General features: G+C 34.1%; 2 protein-coding genes across 5 annotated transcripts in view; one reads left to right on the top strand and one right to left on the bottom strand.

Moving 5' to 3' along the window:
• LOC120625690 (bifunctional 3'-phosphoadenosine 5'-phosphosulfate synthase) overlaps positions 1–3,084 on the bottom strand; it is a 30,199-nt gene extending 27,115 nt beyond the window's left edge. Inside the window, exons 1-2 of one of the 4 annotated variants that reach the window (XM_039892824.1) lie at positions 3,067–3,084; positions 2,527–2,633 (exon numbers count right to left, since the gene is read on the bottom strand). In XM_039892824.1, coding sequence (XP_039748758.1) covers positions 2,527–2,565 — 39 coding nt within the window. In that variant the 5' untranslated portion in view covers positions 2,566–2,633; positions 3,067–3,084. The other 3 variants (XM_039892823.1, XM_039892822.1, XM_039892821.1) reach the window with 3 other exon arrangements.
• Positions 3,085–3,406: 322 nt separating this feature from the next.
• Positions 3,407–18,001, top strand: LOC120625618 (putative uncharacterized protein DDB_G0291608). The gene is made up of 9 exons (XM_039892700.1): positions 3,407–3,790; positions 6,366–6,443; positions 6,894–7,032; positions 7,334–7,466; positions 8,595–8,760; positions 10,150–10,203; positions 13,540–13,817; positions 16,186–16,323; positions 17,251–18,001. The coding sequence occupies exons 1-9, from the start codon at positions 3,682–3,684 to the stop codon at positions 17,347–17,349; spliced, it is 1,194 nt and encodes a 397-aa protein (XP_039748634.1). The 5' UTR covers positions 3,407–3,681; the 3' UTR covers positions 17,350–18,001.
• The last annotated feature ends 627 nt before the right edge of the window (positions 18,002–18,628 follow it).

Below are 18,628 nucleotides of genomic sequence, written 5' to 3'. Positions count from 1 at the left end.
TTCCACTTCACTCCCGTCCTTGACACTGAAAGCTTATATGTCAACGGCCAAACTCGAAAGCTTTCACCGCTTTCTTCGAAAGCGCGATAATTGCATGCCTACCGCAATTTTCGCGTATTTTCACATTAATATGACTCAAGCTACTTCAAAGAGTAAACCCGACTTCTATTTATGTCCCTACCACGTTACGTACACAAATTACTAAGGTGGAGAACCGTAAAATTTTCGTACCAATTTACTTCCCTTGAATCAGATTTTCCCAATTACTTTTTTTACTCCGGAATCTAATTCCTTTTCCAAAATAAAAGCAGTTTAGGTCCTATCAAATTGAGTTAAACAAACAACAGAACAATTTTGGAATTTATTTTTCATTGTTCAAATCTCTTCATACCCTTCATTATCAATTCACTGCATACCCAGTCAGTTAATATAATATTTTACATATTCTTTTTCGTAATGGAAAATGAATATTGCCTTATTTTGAGAAAATTTTATTTCTTTGTACATAATCCCTACTAATATTATATCCCTATTAATATTATAAATCTGAATGTAAGTTTGTTTGTTACGCTTTCACGCAAAAGCTACTAAACCAATCATCATGAAACTTTGTACACTTATTCCTGAAGGTATTAGAAGTAATATAGGATACTTTTTATCCCGACATTTAGTTCGGTTCCTTTGGGAGAGGGGATGAAAGTTTTTGACGATTTCACACCATAACTCCGACAAATTATATAATAAATAAATATTTGTTTTTGTACTATAGTGGTTATAATATGTGTTTAATTTTACCATAACTTTGTGTAGATCTGATGAATTTGGTTGGAGATAGAGGTCAGAACTGCTCAGCGGACAGTAGCAAACCCCTCATTTAGTGATACTTAACTGAATACTTTAAATTTTTTCCACATCAAAAACAAAATCAAACGCATACAAAGTTGCGGGCAATAGCTAGTACATCTATAAATGAATTACGTAAAGGCTAGTTTATGCCCTCATGTTTGTTCTATGGTACATCTTGGATCCTGTTCCGTACCCCTTTGAGTTTAACAATAATATTCAGCATAATAAATATAACTTTTGTTGTTCAGTACATGACTTCACAATTCCTGCTGCACGCCGTAGCCAATCAGTTTAATAAAAAATCTGCCAGATCGCAAGTCAGTCAGGTACTAAATAAAGGTTTAAAACATACTAGAAGTGTATGCTGCATTATCAGGGCATAGTGTTCTTTCAAAAATACCACAGGAAATATTAGTTTTCCCGCAATATAAAGTATCCTTTGTTTTTAAAACCCAAGCTATTTCTATACAATGTTTCATCAAGATGGGTTTAGTTATTATGCCCTTCATTTGAAACAAATGTTAATTTTTTGAAGGTATTTTAAGGAATCAAAAGTATTCTTCAGATGCCAACCATCTGCATGACATGAATTTTATCAAAAATAGTGCAGCTGTTGATGTGAACTTATGTAGCAAACAAAAAAATACTTAATCAGACAACACACTTTTATAATATTGTTATAGAATATGTATATAAATAAAAATTGTTTTGACGTTTTAGATCAAGATGAAGATATGCATTAAATAAAAATATATTACCATGAGTAAAAGTTTGGAGATCAAAGACAAGATCAAAAATATAACTGTCAGTTTCTTCATCAACAGTTTTCATTTGCTACTGTATGTAGAGTTTGTTTTCTTTCATTTCATGGGAATTACGGGGCACAATATTGGGTTTTTAATTCTTTGTATAAACAGTACACTGAACTCAATTGGGAATCCCTAAAGATATAAATTACATGACATAATTGAATGTCCAAACGGAGTTGAGAACTACCCTAAACATCAATCAAAGCTAAATCCTTCTATCTACTAACTGTAATTTAGAAATCTATTTATTCGGGTATATTTTAATTTAGTTGATTAAATTTGTCACCTTTGCGCACTTCCATGCCTAATTCTCCTCTTATATCTCTCTTATATTATTTCCCTTACTTTTCCACAATGCATTGTAACAAAAGCTGATGATCTGGGACATGTTTACTAAACATTAAAGAAAAAAACGGTTTAATCAAGGACAGCACGGCTATCGTGATCAGGAGACAATTATCTCCCCAGGGAAAGGATACAAATTTATCTTCTCCCACAGCATTATTAACTCTCATAGCACTAGCTACTAGAAAAGACAAGTAGTAGAAGACAAGTAGAAATTATATCCCTTGTTGTTTTTATTGGACTCCTGCCTGTGCTAGCCCTGCAGTTTAAGAACGACTATGATTAGCTACTAGCAATATCTTGCAAAAGACAGACAGAGAGAGACATTAATTATTACTGGAAGAAACTGCTTATCTTATATTTAAAAATTAAACATTTTATCAACTAATAATAACTATGTAAACTCAAAACTTATTTAATTATATGATAGTGTTATCGTTCTGGCGCGTAGGTATATATATATATATATTCGAAACCAAACAGTATCAGAAAGCAAAATAATCAACTAAACTGTAGGTGCACTTACGATTTTTAGTTTTTTCTTTGGTCTGGAAGGTCCGTCCATAGCTACGAAGTTCGATCAAATTTCTGAGAACAAATGAAGGTAGCAGCGTCGACAGTGTCCGATTTATTCTGCAGCAGAAGTACAGTAATAATGCACGATACAAATCTATAGTTGACACGATTTCATATTATTGCCTTTTGCAGATTTTCAGATGGGATCTAAGTTCTAACAAAGATTTGAATTTTGACTAAATATTTTAACTTAATTACTATACCATCCCAGACATTCAAGAAGCTGGGGTATTTCTTTTTGTAATTTATAAAAAATAAATAGGACAACAAGCAAGGAACATACACTACCTACCACCGTAATCTGTGCAAGGAACTTTATGTTTGGCGACAGATTATTTACTTTCTAAACATTTGGCAGTTGAAGTTTGGATTATGACATTTATTTAGATGATCTGGTGACCAGACATTTAATATTAAACACAAAAATATACTAAAAATTAAGCTGTGAATAACAAGGATTCACATTTCTGATAATTGTTTAATTACTCACGTCATAAAAGGTCCTTACAATTCCATACATAGTCTATTTATCTCGCTTTAGCATATAATACAAGGCTCTTTCTCTGTTTAGTTGCCGATTTGTAGTTTAAATTAAATTTATGGTTTACATAAAAAAGCAATGAAAAGATTTTTTACTTTGAAGCAAAGAAAGAAAAATAAAAATTAATTCATTCGGTTACTAGAAGTAATCTTAGAGCTTTGTATATTACATTAAATTTTTATGCTCTTTACAAAAATGTTTATGCTCTATGTTTTTAATTCTGGCGTGTAGCAAAAGAAAAGAAAATTAAGCCTTAAGGACTTGAATCCATGGCCGTAAAATTAATTTAAAAAAAAGAAGAAAATTGTCACAGACCAATCAATAAATAGAATTGTAAAATATTTCTATTTTCTGTAATTGTGTATCTACGTCATAAACAGTTATTTTGTGAATATAATATAAATAAAATAACCCTTTATACACCCTTTGTGAACTACTAAGTTCGTGCTAAGTTGTGTATTGAAATATTAAAAAAAAATTTGACTACTGTTTACTTTTACAACTAATAAGAAATTTCTGTGTGTAAAATAACCCTCGTCTGCCTCAAAACAACTTGTTAGCTAAATGCCTACGATAACTTCAACAACGCCGGAAGAACAAAACGATGCTAATCAGAAAATGAGGAATGCTCTTAGGAGATACATAATAAGAGAACGACAGAGAAAGAAAGAAGGTAGGTATCACATTACTATTATTTTCAATAAAGTAGTAACTATATATATATATATATATATATCCCTCCACTTTGAGTTTGTAGGTCGACCAGCACGGCTAGCATGGGCATGATGTTGGAAAAGAGCAACTATTGAGTTTCTTGCCGGCAAATCTCGGTAGAATCTGCTTTCCGAACCGGTGGTAGAGTCACTACAAACATACATACATGACATTTCAAAAGTGCTCATAAAGTAGGCTTACTTGAAATACAGGAATTTGAATTTATATTCCCCGCAAAAGAATAAAAATTGATCATCTCCCACAGCTTTATCAACTCACACTGCATTGGTGGAAATAATATCCAACTAATATATTATGTGGAATAATAAACGGGGGTAAGCTTCTCCTAGTCAACGTTGCTGTGAGTTAGCAGGTGAACACGTTAATTATATCCCTTGTCAGGGGATATTATATATAATCGTGGGATATAATTTTTGTCTTCTGCCTGTGCTAGCCCTGCAGGTGAACTTCTCCACACTGCAAGGAAACTGATCCTAACGGTGCCTTGTCTTAATTCTTTTTTCTTCCACAAGTCCTTGACTATGCAGGCTGTTAAGCTTTGGAATGCCTTGCCTTTGGCTATAAGAGAGATAAAATCTATCCAAATCTTAAAAAAACTTATGAAGGATAGCTTTTTGTCTCAATCTTCAGATGACATGACACCCAGCCCGCTTCGCCGGGCTAGATTTTGCTTTATTTTATTTAAACAATAAACTTACATCATAAAATTTTTAATTTAAGTCTCATAATAAATTAAATCATTTATTTCTCTCCGTATTCTCTTCTCAAGCGGGTTAAGATCATTATCTACGCCCATGTATGTAAAAAAATGTGTATGTAAAAAAAAACCAAGTGTATAAAATTCACTTTACCTAATGTTAAACACGTGAAAACCACTGTACTACTTAATAATGAGGAACTGAAACTGGAGGATACGACAGTTTTTCTAGGAATAACGTTAGATTCTAAACTTCAATGGGGCCCTCATGTAAATAATTTATCGAACAGGCTTAGTTCTGCTGCCTATGCGGTAAAGAAGATACGCCATATGACCAACGTAGAAACTGCTAGACTGGTATATTTTAGTTACTTTCACAGCATTATGTCATATGGAATTTTACTTTGGGGTAATGCTGCTGATATTAGCACTATTTTCGTGCTGCAGAAGAGGGCTGTTCGTTCTATCTACAAAATGGGTCCGAGAGAGTCATTGAGAGATAAATTTAAAGATTTTAAAATAATGACAGTGTATAGTCAGTACATATTTGAAAATTTAATGTACGTCCATAAAAACATTTCTAAATTTAAGAAAAAATGTGACTGCAATAATTTAAACATTAGAAGTAAGAATAAACTTACAGTGCAATATACTAGGTTACATAAAATTCATAATTCGTTTAAAGGAAATTGCATACAATTTTACAATAAACTACCAATTGACATCTTGGAGATGTCTCTTAAAAAGTTCAAAGTTTGTATTAAACGTAAGCTTATAGAAAAGTCCTATTATAGTATAAAGGACTACGTCAACGATAAAAAAGCTTGGGTGTAAATTATTGCTCTAACCAGGTTGCTCTTCTAATAATTTAAAATGACATTGTGAGATGGCGATAACAAAAAAAAAAAAAAAAAACACCCGGCTAAGTTTGTTGTGGGCTTCTTCTTAGACCGGGACGCGTTTGGAACCCTCGTAGCTTTAGTTTTAAGTTTACGAATGTGGTTATCGCCATCATCTCACTACCGTGTAATTCTTATGTACGCATCAAAAGTGCCACCTGTGGGCCTACTTGAATAAAGATATTTTTGACTTTGACTTTGACTTTTGACATGTACACACAACAATAGAATATCATCATAGTAAATAAAAGCTGTGTTTGACAGTTTAACACTTCAAAAATAGGAGTGCTCTGATTGTCACCAAACTTTACAGGGTTACTTGCCAGGTCAATCAGGAGATTCCCTGAAAGTTTCATTGAAATCTGTCCAGCCGTTTCTGAGCCTATACGGAACATACCTACACACTGCCTCTCGCTTTATATATATAGATTATTTTTATTTGAGCATAATTATTTATTTTGTTTCATATTTAATTTATTATATTATTTTAAAGTAAATATTATTTTTATACACACACAGAGTTATCACATAAGATTTGATGAAACGTTTGTTGTATAGCTTTTAGCTATAGTTTTATATATTAGCTAGGCATTGCCTAAATCATTAGGATTAATAGGCAATGCCTAGGTTTTGTGAAAATGGGTATTTCATTCTATCAAAATTGATATTGAGTGTGCTTTACGAAATTAGTTGTCAATTTTTAGAAATAGGCTGCTATATGACTGCCATTTATTAACCTATCATAGTTTTTTTTAAATTATTTATTTAACACACAAAACAGATCATGTCCCCCTATGTTAATTATTTATGTTAAACACTTGTTAATTAATTTGCATCAGTTGACAAATTTATGTACAATAAAATTGGTACCATTACCTGTATAGTACCATTCTATTACACTCAATTTTTTTTCTCAGAGTATGAGGCAGAGGTAGAAGAAGAAAGGCTGAGAAAAGAACGAGAAGCCAGAGAGAGACAGGATGTAATGACCTTGGGTCTGTAGCGTTATGAATTTTTCAAAAATGTATCATAATACATATAACCTAATGATCAACATATATCTTAAAAAATAGCCTGCAGAATAAATTATCTAGAGATTTAGTGACAGGAGGAACTTAAAATATTTTATTATTGCCTCCTAAATAAACTATGCAGTTAAAGGGCAAGGCGTATCTACTAAGGATTGTGTACAGTTACTACAGTTAGTTGTGTTTCTTTTGGCGTACTTTACAAATACAATCATATCAGACAAAAATATTATTATTACTGAAATAAATTATATCTTTTGTTACTAGCTGAGGTTATAGTTTTCCATAAACAAAATAGTTTTTAGAAGCTTTTAGTAGTGGTTCCGTTACATACATAGAAATGTACAAAAAATCGAATCTTATCAATTTAAAGTATTAGTATTAAGTAATAGATTTGTTTGAATCCATAAATTTTAGAGGAAACAAAGGAGCAGATTGATCAGTTGGATATAAAACTAAAACAGCTAGAGAAAGAAAAACAGCAATTATTCATGGAACTGAAGAGAGTTCTAAATGAAGATGAAATCAGAAAACGACAACACCAAAGAGAAACTAAGTATGTTAACATCTTTACACAATTCAAAGTTTTGAAACCAATCGTAATCCATCTAGTCATATTGATAAGGTTACTTGCCATCTCTGTCACGGTTTTTTTGATATGAAAATTTCTCATGTTGCTCCCATTTTGTCTACCTTAAAAAGGAGACCTCTGAATAAAAAAGGGTAATCTCTTAAAGAGTGTTAACTGAAAACACAATATTAATAAAGTTCTTTGTTTCATTGTAGCAATATTTTTTAAACTTAAACTTATGTATGGTTTTGTGCACTTAACTAGAGAGTGTTTTAATTTTTTTCAGTGAAATGCAACCAATGAAGATGCCAATGGGTAACATGCCTATGCCGATGTTCCCAATGCCAACGTCGACCGGCCAAGGGGAACCCGCTCCGAACCAGGGCAGGCCTCCACCGCTTACTACGCATGGGCATAAAGTAAGACTTTTACAGTTGTTTGCCTGTGAACTGTTTCAGTTTTTTCATCATAACCCACAATGTGAAGAAGTTAAGACCGAAGTCCACCATGCTGGCCCAGTGCAGTTTGGTGGACTACAGTACAGTTATTTACTTCCATAACTAACTAACTAGCGGTCTCCCGTGAGTTCTACCTTAAAAGATTCTAATGTGGAACATTTCTGTCATACAAAATGTTGGCATAAGTTAATGCAATGCGAATATTTTATCCCGCTTTTCCAAGATCCTGTATTTAAGTTTTTTTTTTACAATATATATTTATTAGTACGTTTGAAGCACTGTCCCGCTCTCTTGCCACAGTTTCTGTCTATAAGACATTACTCTTACATTCATTACATTTTTAATTTATTTCTTATTTGTTGTTATTTGGTGTAAACTTTTATTTTATGTATTGCGGGCAATAAATAGTTTCTTCTTCTTTTAAATTTTTTGTTGAAGCTCCACGAAGTGTGATGTTATATCTACAGACTTCCTCAATAAAAGGACTATCCAATTTAAAGATTTTTTCCAATTTTAACCAATATTTTCTGAGATTAGTGCATTCAACCAAACAAACTCATCAGTTATTTCATATTCTTAGGAGGAAAAGAAGTTAAACGTATCATTTAAACTGCCTTGTACGTTTTAATGTTCTATAAAATTTTGTGAAGATTTCTTTATCTATTATTTTTGCGAAGGAAATAAAGGTTATTTTTGTCTCGTGGGAGGTTTCGGCCGTGGCTTGTTACCACCCTGCCAGCAAAGACCTATCGCCATTTTTAGCATTAAGCCGCGCGATTTAGCATTCTGGTACGACGCGGTAGAAATCGTTGGGCTTAATTTAATATTACCGACATACTAGTAGATAACTTGTAGTGGATTAAAAATTTATAATAAAAGTTGTAGTTAAGCTGTTGCCAAATATAATATAAAACCTACATAAATGAAAATGATTATAGAATTTGAATTCGTGTATGACAAGTTGCAAGTGACAAATATGCATTTACATAAAGTTTCTAACTGTAAAAAGAAAATTAAAACTTTCGCAAATGGGTAGTCAGGAGCCAACAAAACTACATATCTACACCACAATGTTTCTCTTTGTTCCAGAACAAGCATTCAAACTACATGTTCGTGTCGCAACAACAGAGCATGGTCCGGGGCCCCATGCAGTCGAGTGTCAAGCGTCCCCGAAGCCCGTCTCCTACATATGCTCTCTATACACACAGACTACACCAGCCTCCAATGAAGCATCACCAGGTTTACTCTGACCATAGTGAGTTACGTATACCATTCTACGACTATTAGTTTAAAATTTCAAAAATGTTCAGTTTAAGTACAATATACGTCACGTATTTTTAAGTACAATGTATAGAGTATAAACTTAAATAATGATAATATGTATAGAAGTTGAACGAACTACAAAATAATTCATCCATATGCATCTATCTGTTTTAATATGACACATATTTTATTAACAACCAGTTTTAAACAATGTAAAATTCTCCACGTTTTATATTAATATAAGGTAAAGTTAATTAAAATCTCGCGTGTTTTGATCGAGTTTTTATTAGAATAAATGTATTTAATTTGATATACAATTTTGATAATCAACGTACTAAATGAGACTACAAAAGTTATAGCTTTTGAGATAAAACCGTAAAAGTGTCAGATCCTGATCCAAAATTCCTCGTTCCCGGGGTTAACTTAAAATGATTTAATCTCCACACCTGTAACGTTGATGTTATATCAGAAAATTATACATAAATAAATTCAATACATTCAAGCTGTGATGTGAGTGTTATATCAGTTAATTGTACATCAAAATTCAATAAAATATCGCAGATCCATGGTAGCCATGCGACAACGTTAAATATGATGCTATTATAGAATATCTCCCTTACTAATAAACGTTGTACAGCGGATATATAGTTACAAAATGCATTGTCTTCTTTTCAAGTTATACTTCTTTTGGCGCGTCAGGGAAAAATGATGAGAGTAAATTTTTACGATGCGCGCGCACACCGTCACGAAAAACCGACACCCTGAAGTTAGCTATAGTCAACATTTTAGTTTTCAAAAAATGTTTTGACAGTGTACCTACACTTTCAATTGTCAAAGTCTGCAGGCTCATTCCACAATCTCAAATTTGAATGTGAGTTAAACTTGGTTGTACGATAATGAGATACCTAGATAATGCGTTATAATAAAACTTTCAAGGTGTTAAATAACTTCTATTGTTAGTGTGGTTTTTTCAACGAACGTTAGAATAAGGCGAAAGTAAAAATTTAATCTTGTTACTCCAAAGAAGTATAACTTTTAACGAGTATACATAAGTACACACGTTTTTTTTTCAAATGTCAAACTACTGATGGCTGAAGGAGATAAATCAGTTTGTAACTATTTACTTGATATACAACGCTTTAGTAAGGCCGTTAATCTTCGATCAATAATGTACTGGTTACGCACTCCTATTGAAAATGAAGCACAAAAAGTTTTCCGTGTGTTGAAGAATATGTAATTTTACTAATTACTTAAAATAAGATATTCATTTTTACTAGCAACCTTAAGAAAACAGGCTAAATGAGTGATTTTTTTTGCACAGTTTTTTTTAACTGAGCCTAAATCTAGTATATTATTGATCGGAGCCGTTAATCTTTTGCAGAAGTAGAGGATGGTCGAATGGGCCGCCAAATGGCGCGCGCAGTTCTTTGGAACAGTGAGTTATATTCACATAGGATATCACTGTCGCTTGTTCTGCACGCAAATAACCTATGTTCTTGTTTCACCTACCATTTCACCTGTTAACCTTTATGTGAATCGTCCACTTTCCTCTATACCATACGTGCGTTTTGTCACCTACGGACGCGCTGTGATAGACGAATAAGATTATTGTTGGATGACGTGATAATTTTATGACGCTATTTCCAATTAATCTCATTGGTCTACTATTGTACGTTTCTGCTCCAGTAGTTTGCGTGTCAAATGAAATGTACATTTGAACAAAAGTAGCATACCTTAATATTTTAACATTTGACACCGAATACTGAAACGTTTATTTTTTTTTATTTAAAAGTACCCTTACAATTTTACTGACTTGGTTTGTGTATGCACAGATGTACAGCAGGTGTCAAAAAAAACTTTTAATTCCTTTTAAAAACCTTCACTACATCATCGTCACAAATGACGTTTTAGTATTCGGCCCTTCATCTATTAGTTCGTGTAATTGTTTTCATACCAATTCATCTTCATTGGCGTAGCTTCCATTTCATTTTCTGACGTGGGTCTGGGGTTCACAACGCACACACAGTCAGTGGATTTGTAGTAACTTTGTTGGATAGAAACATAACGTAAGAACATAAGTAGAGAACAAAATAAACATGATTATTAAAAAACTAAAGGCGACCTTATCACTAATAGTGGTCTCAAAGTCGAAGTCAAAGTCAAAGTCAAAAATATCTTTATTTAAGTAGGCCCACAGGTGGCACTTTTGATGCGTACATAAGAATTACACGGTAGTGAGATGATGGCGATGACCACATTCGTAAACTTAAAACTAAAGCTACGAGGGTTCCAAACGCGTCCCGGTCTAAGAAGAAGCCCACAACAAACTTAGCCGGGTCTCTTCCAGGCTACCTTTTAGAATGGAGCCAGTGAGACACTTGAGACCCCTCTCAAGTTGGATAGCAATAATACAAACATATACACACTAAGAACTATATATATCTAGCGATAATATATAAAATAATAAAGATACACATCTTATATATTCTTATATAAAAATACATACAAACCAGTAACAATAAGGAAGGAAAAAATTCTTCCGTCTTCCCCGAAACCTATAATCTGGGTACCTTCAAATCAAGAGTGAATAGGCATCTTCGCGCCCCATCTAATGCTGCATCATCACTTATCATCAGGTGTGATTGCAGTCAAGCACACGTCTATACATAAAAAAAAAAGTTAGTTAAAAGTTCATAACAACAGAAAATAATTTATAGCGACAGATAATATTTCCTGACACGGAATTTAAAAACCTCTAAAAAAAAACTAGCAATGGCTCAAAAACTACTAGCGTTTCGGTTGCACATATAAGTCTCAGAGACAGTTAATAATGTACCTCTAAAGCCTCTGTAGTACTATTTCAGTTTGCATTTACACGTTTTTTATTTTTTCAACAATTTCGTAGTTTGCTATTCACTCCAGTGTTTCGTGTTTGTGATTGTCCTCTACCTCTTTTTTGGAAATGGACAGTCGTGTTATGTAATATCAATAATATGTTTAGTAAATGTTTATAATATATGTTATATGTTATCAGTTAAATTTTATAACATAAGAAGTAACTATATTCCTACATAGCATTCATTATATCTACAGAGCAAGACAGTTAGCGCATTTCTTACGTCACACCTATACCATAATCTGGGTTCTAATCATCTAACCTTGTTTTTTAGTCTTTTTTGTTTTAACATAAATTAAACCGACTTCAATAAGAAAGGAGAAAAATATTCATTCACGTTTTTTTTAATTATTTGCGTTATCCATTTTTAATCAGAGTATAAAAACTATGTTATGTCACCTAAATATTTTCCCTCTCTTTACCCTCTTGTTCGAAACAGCTTAGTGGTTCCAAGTTCTATAATCGTAAAGAAACAATCGTAATCGGATATACTTATTGTGATACTTCCCTTTTCATGAAGTCGGTTTTCTAATAATTCATCTAATATTGTTTATTAACCTGTAACCTCTGTGTTAATTAATACCTAACAACCACTGTTACTAAATTTCCATTAAACTTAACAGCACTTTAATCGAACATTCTTATATTTTTAATGCTACCAAACAGAAGGAGGTTATTCGAACCGAATGAATGAACGTAAGTATACCGTTTAATTAACTAAAGGAAAGGCCCCGTACCTAGTCCATAATGTCTTTTTCTTTGTAAACTATTCGAATATTGCATAAAGCTACTTTACCAAATTTTTTCGTCTATAAAAGATGCAAAGCTTCCACTTTACACTTGTTTGGATTATTCTCATTTGAAATTTAGAAACCAGTCTCTTTTAAAATTCCTATAATTAAATCAGCACTATTATAATGGGCATACTTCATAATCAAGTGCACAAATGTACTGCCTACCCCAAAAACTCGAAAAGGAAGAAGGTTTTTCTATTTTATGCCATTTTCAAGCATTATGCATATGCCCTAATAATTGTGATTGTGACGATAAATATTGTAATTAGTTAAAATTAAAACTACGAGAGTTACTGGCGACTCGGCCTTGGAAGCCAACAAAAAACTCGGCCATTTTTTTTGTATTATTATCACCATGGATGGGACCATGGCAATTCTCATACGTACTTGGAATATTTAATTTGCAATTTTTTCATCAGTACCACACAATAGCCTCATGTTTTCTCCCTACAATTTATTCAATCGGAGGATATTGAGATCTCCACAAATATCCATTAAGAGGCCTTTGTACTAATCTATTTGAAATTCTAAAAGTCTAGTCAAAAGTATTGCTTTCCTGTTCATAAATTTCACAGAAAAGGATAACACTATTTTTATACCTGTCAATTTAGTTAAATTCAGACAATTATGAACACATATTTTTTTGCACTTTCAAAGCTTGTTAAATCCATTTAAACTAAACAACAATATAGCGAAACAAAACGCCAGAGTAAAACGAACCCAATGTTCCAGTTTTTAAGTTTTAAATTTCTTTTCTAGTTATAGATTCGTGGATATTAAGCTTTAAAACAAAACTCATTGAATCTTTTTCACTATAACGTTTATGTCATAATTAATGTAATGAAAAAATTTCTATCCTTATCTACTGGGAAAGAAAGGAATAGGATAGCACTACTAAATTTAGTCTTGTCATTATGAATGAGATGGTTTCGTTATTCGAACTCGGAACGGGCAATCTGTGCCTGTTTTCTTTTTCGAACATTTATAAATCAATCGCATGTTGCTGTGCGAGGATATGGCGTAACGTGCCAAGGGACTGTAGTACTTATTCGACAAACTAATTGTTATTAAATATTAACAGAGTCCTCGCAATACGCGTCCGGCGTGAGTGGTTCCAGCGTCCAATCAGGAGCGTACTACGCCATGCCTTCATCAGGAGTGGTGGTAACAGAGCGACCGCCGCCATTGTTATACGCGCAACATCCACACACGCCGCATGCGCACACGCCGCATACCCCGCACACGTTGCATCAACCGCATCACACGGGGATGTTGTATGCGCCCGCGCAGCAACATATGTACTTGGATAATATGATGAAGAGAGATGGTCAGCAACAACCCGAACAGAAGAAGGAGCAGGTAATTTTTTGACAAACAGGTAATTTTCCGCCACTTTAGGTCAGGTAAAACTGCAAATATGTTAATTTTCTACATTGAAGGTGTAAATATAAATGTTTGGCCTACTGAACAGTGGCGTGCACAGGCCTCCTCCGTTGCCAGTTAAATGAAAATGTTAGGGTATGCATTGCTTTTGGGCATGTATAAAGTGCACGCCACTGCCATTGAGCTGCAATATAGGTAATCCAGTTGTAACTAAAAATTACCTATGTTGAATACTCATGCCGCGACATCCCCTTACGCTGTTACCGAATACGTCAAACACGTTGCTAAAACCGCATAATACGGGGAATCGAATTCGCCCGCTCGATAACATGATGTGGAGATTTTTTTTAAGGTAATTTTCCCCCGGGGAAATGGTGATAGCCGTGGATAGGACTTCGACTTCACTTTCGGGGGGCGAGTTTAAATCCCAGCACGCACCTCTAATTTTTCTAAGTTATGTTCTTTTTAAGCAATTGTAAATATCACCTACTTCAACGATGAAGGAAAGCATCGCGAGGAAACGTACAAACCTTCTCCATAATTTTCTCAAAGGTGTGTGAAGTCCACCGATCCGCACTGGACCAGCGTGGTGGACTACGGGCTGAATTTAACTAAATTGATAGGTATAAAATAGTGTTATACTTTTCTTTGAATTTTATGAACAGGAAAGCAATACTTTTGACTAGACTTTTAGAATTTCCGACCAGACCCTATTGATTAGTACAAAGGTCTCTTAATGGATATTTGTGGAGATCTCAATATTATTCTCATTGTGGGAGGAGACCCGTGCCCTATAGCGGCCGGTAATGGGTTGTTATGATGAACATACAACCGGTAAATATACAACATAATTCTAAATTCAAAATTCATTTATTTCAAGTAAGCCTAATTTATAAGCAGTCAGCAGTCTGTTTGTAGTGACTTTACCACCGGTTCGGAAGGCAGATTCCACTGAAGAAGAGCCGGCAAGAAACTCAGCAGATTGTTTTTTTCCGACATAATTTTATAGTTTACAAAATTCAAAATTCATTTATTTCAAGTAGGCCTAATTTATAAGCACTTTTGAAACGTCAAGTCAGTTGGTTTGTAGTGACTCTACCACCGGTTCGGAAGGCAGATACCACTGAAGAAGGGCCGGCAAGAAACTCAGCAGATTGCTCTTTTCCAACATCATTTTATAGTTTAACAATCTTTTGAATTTTTTGGTTTTGTGAGAGATGAGAGCGGAGTGGCCTGCTTCCAAGCAGCCTTGTCGTTAAGGAATTCGTCAATCGTGTAGTAAGCACAATTTGTTAAATGTGTTTTAATATATTGTTTAACTTAGACTTACACCAACCATGTCGCATTTTACAATTATTACAGGCAGGCTCAACAACTATGTCTCACCTAAAAGCTGACAATCATAATAATAAATTAATAACTGCCGGAAACACATTGTGAAAGATGGCACTCTAGACATATGTCGAGCGTGTCATCGTCCTGGGGAGTCCCTCAGGCATATAGTTTCCGGCAGGGTGATAACGTATCTCCCGACAGCAATGCGACCGGCGTAAATCTTGCAATCACTGCTGTCAAACGTCACTTTTCCATACAATAAATAAACAAAAGTAACGTTTGACAGCAGTGAATGCAAGATTTACGCCTGTCGCATTGCTGTCGCGAGATACGTAATCACCCTGCGGGTGGTCTCATCTTGCTAACGGCGAATAGTTGCACAGACATAATCAGTAGCCAGGGTAGTTCATCAACAACTTGCTCTTCGGTTTGGCCTTATCGATTTTGAGATGCCTTACTATAGGTACGACCCGGCGTCAGTTCTTGAAAATAGCAGTGCATTGCTCTACTGGGATCGAACGATTATCACTGACAGGTATATTACAGCTAATAGACCTGATATAGTGCTAGTCGATAGATCAGTGCGTCGTGCAATAATTGTTGACATTACTAATCCACATGACGATAATTTGGTGAAGCTGAAATGTTGAGTCGACCGTTATTGTTCCAATCGTCGTTTCAGTCAATGGTCTTCTCGCAATAAGCTTCTACCAACATCTTAAGAAGCTTTCGCTTGGTTGTTGGATCAAGGGTCGGATACAGGAGGCAGTAGTCCTTGAAACGGCGCGTATTGTGAGGAGGTTCCTAATTTTGGAGCCCTGACCGCCGGTTGCTTGGGCATTCAAAAGCCCAGCAAGCGGAGGGTGGATGTTTTTTTCTTATAGATTTTTAATAGTGTTTTATATTTTTTTAAGCATTGTTAAGAATTAAAAAAAAAAATTTAAAATCAATAAATGATAGAATAAAATTAATAATAATTGTTTTGGAAAATTGTTGTTTATGTTCGTAGCCGCAAGTACTAATCGGCTTGAGCGAGGCGCATCACCCCTCAGTGAGCAGTGGAGTTGTTTACTCTCAGCCACCGCCTTCCACCAGACACCTGGCCTTACACCCGTCCGGGTCCGCGCCACAGCTCTCCAACATACAGGTATACCGAATAAATACTTTAGGCGCTGAGTATTCAATCTATCCGAAATCTATAGTTTTTTTTTATTTATTATCCTTTTTTTTTTAACGTGTAGTGTTCAAATAAAGGTTATAAATAAATAAATGAATAGATTTACTACTAGCAACGTTGTTATGAAGCGGTGATAGCGCAGTGGGTAGAACTTCACTTTGGGTTGCCGAGTTCGAATCCCTCTAACTTTAAGTTATGTGCGTTTTAAGTTATTAAAAATATCACTTGCGTCGACGGTGAAGGAAAACAACGTGAGAAAACCTGCATGCCTAAAAGTTCAAAATAAAGTTCTCAAAGTTGTTGTGCAGTCCACCAATCCGCACTGGGCCAGAGTGGTGGGCTGGAGAGGACCATATTGTCCATACTTAACGCTCTAACTAAGCAATCAGACGACTTGATTTTTTGCATAGAGTTAGTTGAAAAGACGGAGATTATTATAAACTACTTTTTTTATCCCTGGAAAACACACTGTAGTTTCTACATAAACTCACGGTATGTTTCTAGAGACTATACATACACGCAACCACACAACCACACACACACTAATGACACACACACACACACACATACACACTAACATACACACACACACACACACACACACACACACTATTATTAGCATGTTAGATTATAGGTACTTTGTTTTTCTATGTTAAGATAGATAAATGTAAACGGAGGAGAGCGAGGACCCTGAGACACAGGTTTTATTTTAAAACTTACTTCAGAATTCCCAACACTATTGTAAAATGACTAATATTTTAACAATAAATTTCATTTCATTTCACGGTATTTGTTAAAAATCGTAATACTCGTCGACTCTTAGAATGTATCGAAATGTTGTAACGTCGTAACCTCAACTTAACTACCATTATCACTTTCAGTGTGTCTTTGTTTCAGTCCGCAAAGCCGGGTAGCATCACCCAGGGCTACCCAGTGCAGCAGTCGAACCAGAATGTCCAGAACCCTAACATATATCCAAACAGACATCGTTATTAGCAGCAGCTTAATGGGCGCCACCATAAGCGCTTCAGGCAGTGTGCTTACGATTGGAATGAAAAGTGAACATTACACGCGGATTTCCACGAGTTCTTGTAAATATTTTATGAACAATTGTATTATAATTAAGAAGGAATTTAACATGAACTTCATTTACGCGGACTTCCGCAAGCCTTTATTGTACTTTTATAAAAAAACCGTGTCATTATTATGAAGTGGTGATAATTATATACGTCAACTTGTAAACCTGCAGTTAAGGTGATTCCAAACTCGTACTGCTGCCACATTTAGTAACTTTTCTTCTTTCGTTTATGGGTGTGTCATTTTAACAATCTTCTAGAAAACACATTGTAAACAAAAAAATATAAAATTTTAGTGTATCTAATTATTTTAATATTCGACTTATACCTATACCTCAAACGAATAACGTTTTAACTTCTTCTTTCCATGGAGGAAAGAATCGTCTTGATATTTTTTAAAGCGGTAATGTCAAGTGACAAATGTATCGACATGTTAACGGTAATTTCAAGTAGCATGTATCGACATTTTATGTAGATATAAGTAGTAATGTAAATAAACTTAAATGTAATAAAAGAAAAAAAAATGTTAAAACGAATTTGTATTGTAAACTTTATAGACACTATTTTTTTTGTTTCATTCTTTTTTTACTATGTTTTTAATATTATTGGCATGGAAAAAAACGCTTTTTTATTTTATTTATAAGTGAATGAAGATTTCTTTAAACAGTTAATTACAGGTATTAAAAAAACAATAATTTGTCAGCGACATGTATTGTATTGGATAAAGCAATGTCCCCAGAGTTAGGAATTGACAGAAAAAAGAATAGGAAAAAATCGTCATCTTTTTTTTTATGGTAATTTCAAGTAACATATATCGACATTTTATGAAGTAAGTAATAAGTGAATGAAGATTTCTGTAAACAGTTAATTACAGGTATTAAAAAAAAGGTATTAAAATAATTAGACAGCGACATGCATTGTATTAAATAAAGCACTATCCCCAGTTAAGAACAGTCAGAAAAAAGAATAAATAGAAAGTCAGAGGAGAAGTATGGAAATTTACACCAGTGGATTGTAATTGTCACAGAACATATGGCCGATTGGTTTTGTTGGCCGAATTTATAGTACTCTCAGTCTATTGTGTATTTTAGCCATTAGTTTAATAGTGTCAACCAATCTGAAAGTATTGCGGTCGTCATACCTCCGCTGTGTTTCTGCGACACGTAAAATTAATTTTTAGGTGTCGAATATCATAGAAT

The sequence above is a fragment of the Pararge aegeria genome, chromosome 8, assembly GCF_905163445.1.
Source record: "Pararge aegeria chromosome 8, ilParAegt1.1, whole genome shotgun sequence".
Taxonomy (NCBI): Eukaryota; Metazoa; Arthropoda; class Insecta; order Lepidoptera; family Nymphalidae; genus Pararge; species Pararge aegeria.
Note: the sequence above shows the minus strand (reverse complement) of the source record. Positions and strands in the feature narration are given on the sequence as shown.

What these genes read in the sequence shown, in the direction of transcription:
- LOC120625618 (XM_039892700.1), top strand. Translation starts at nt 3,682, where the DNA reads ATGCCTACGATAACTTCAACAACGCCGGAAGAACAAAACGATGCTAAT. An exon ending in CCAGGTTTACTCTGACCATA is followed by an intron (nt 8,761 to 10,149) that starts GTGAGTTACGTA and finishes AATCTTTTGCAG; the next exon opens with AAGTAGAGGATGGTCGAATG. An exon ending in GCGCGCAGTTCTTTGGAACA is followed by an intron (nt 10,204 to 13,539) that starts GTGAGTTATATT and finishes AAATATTAACAG; the next exon opens with AGTCCTCGCAATACGCGTCC.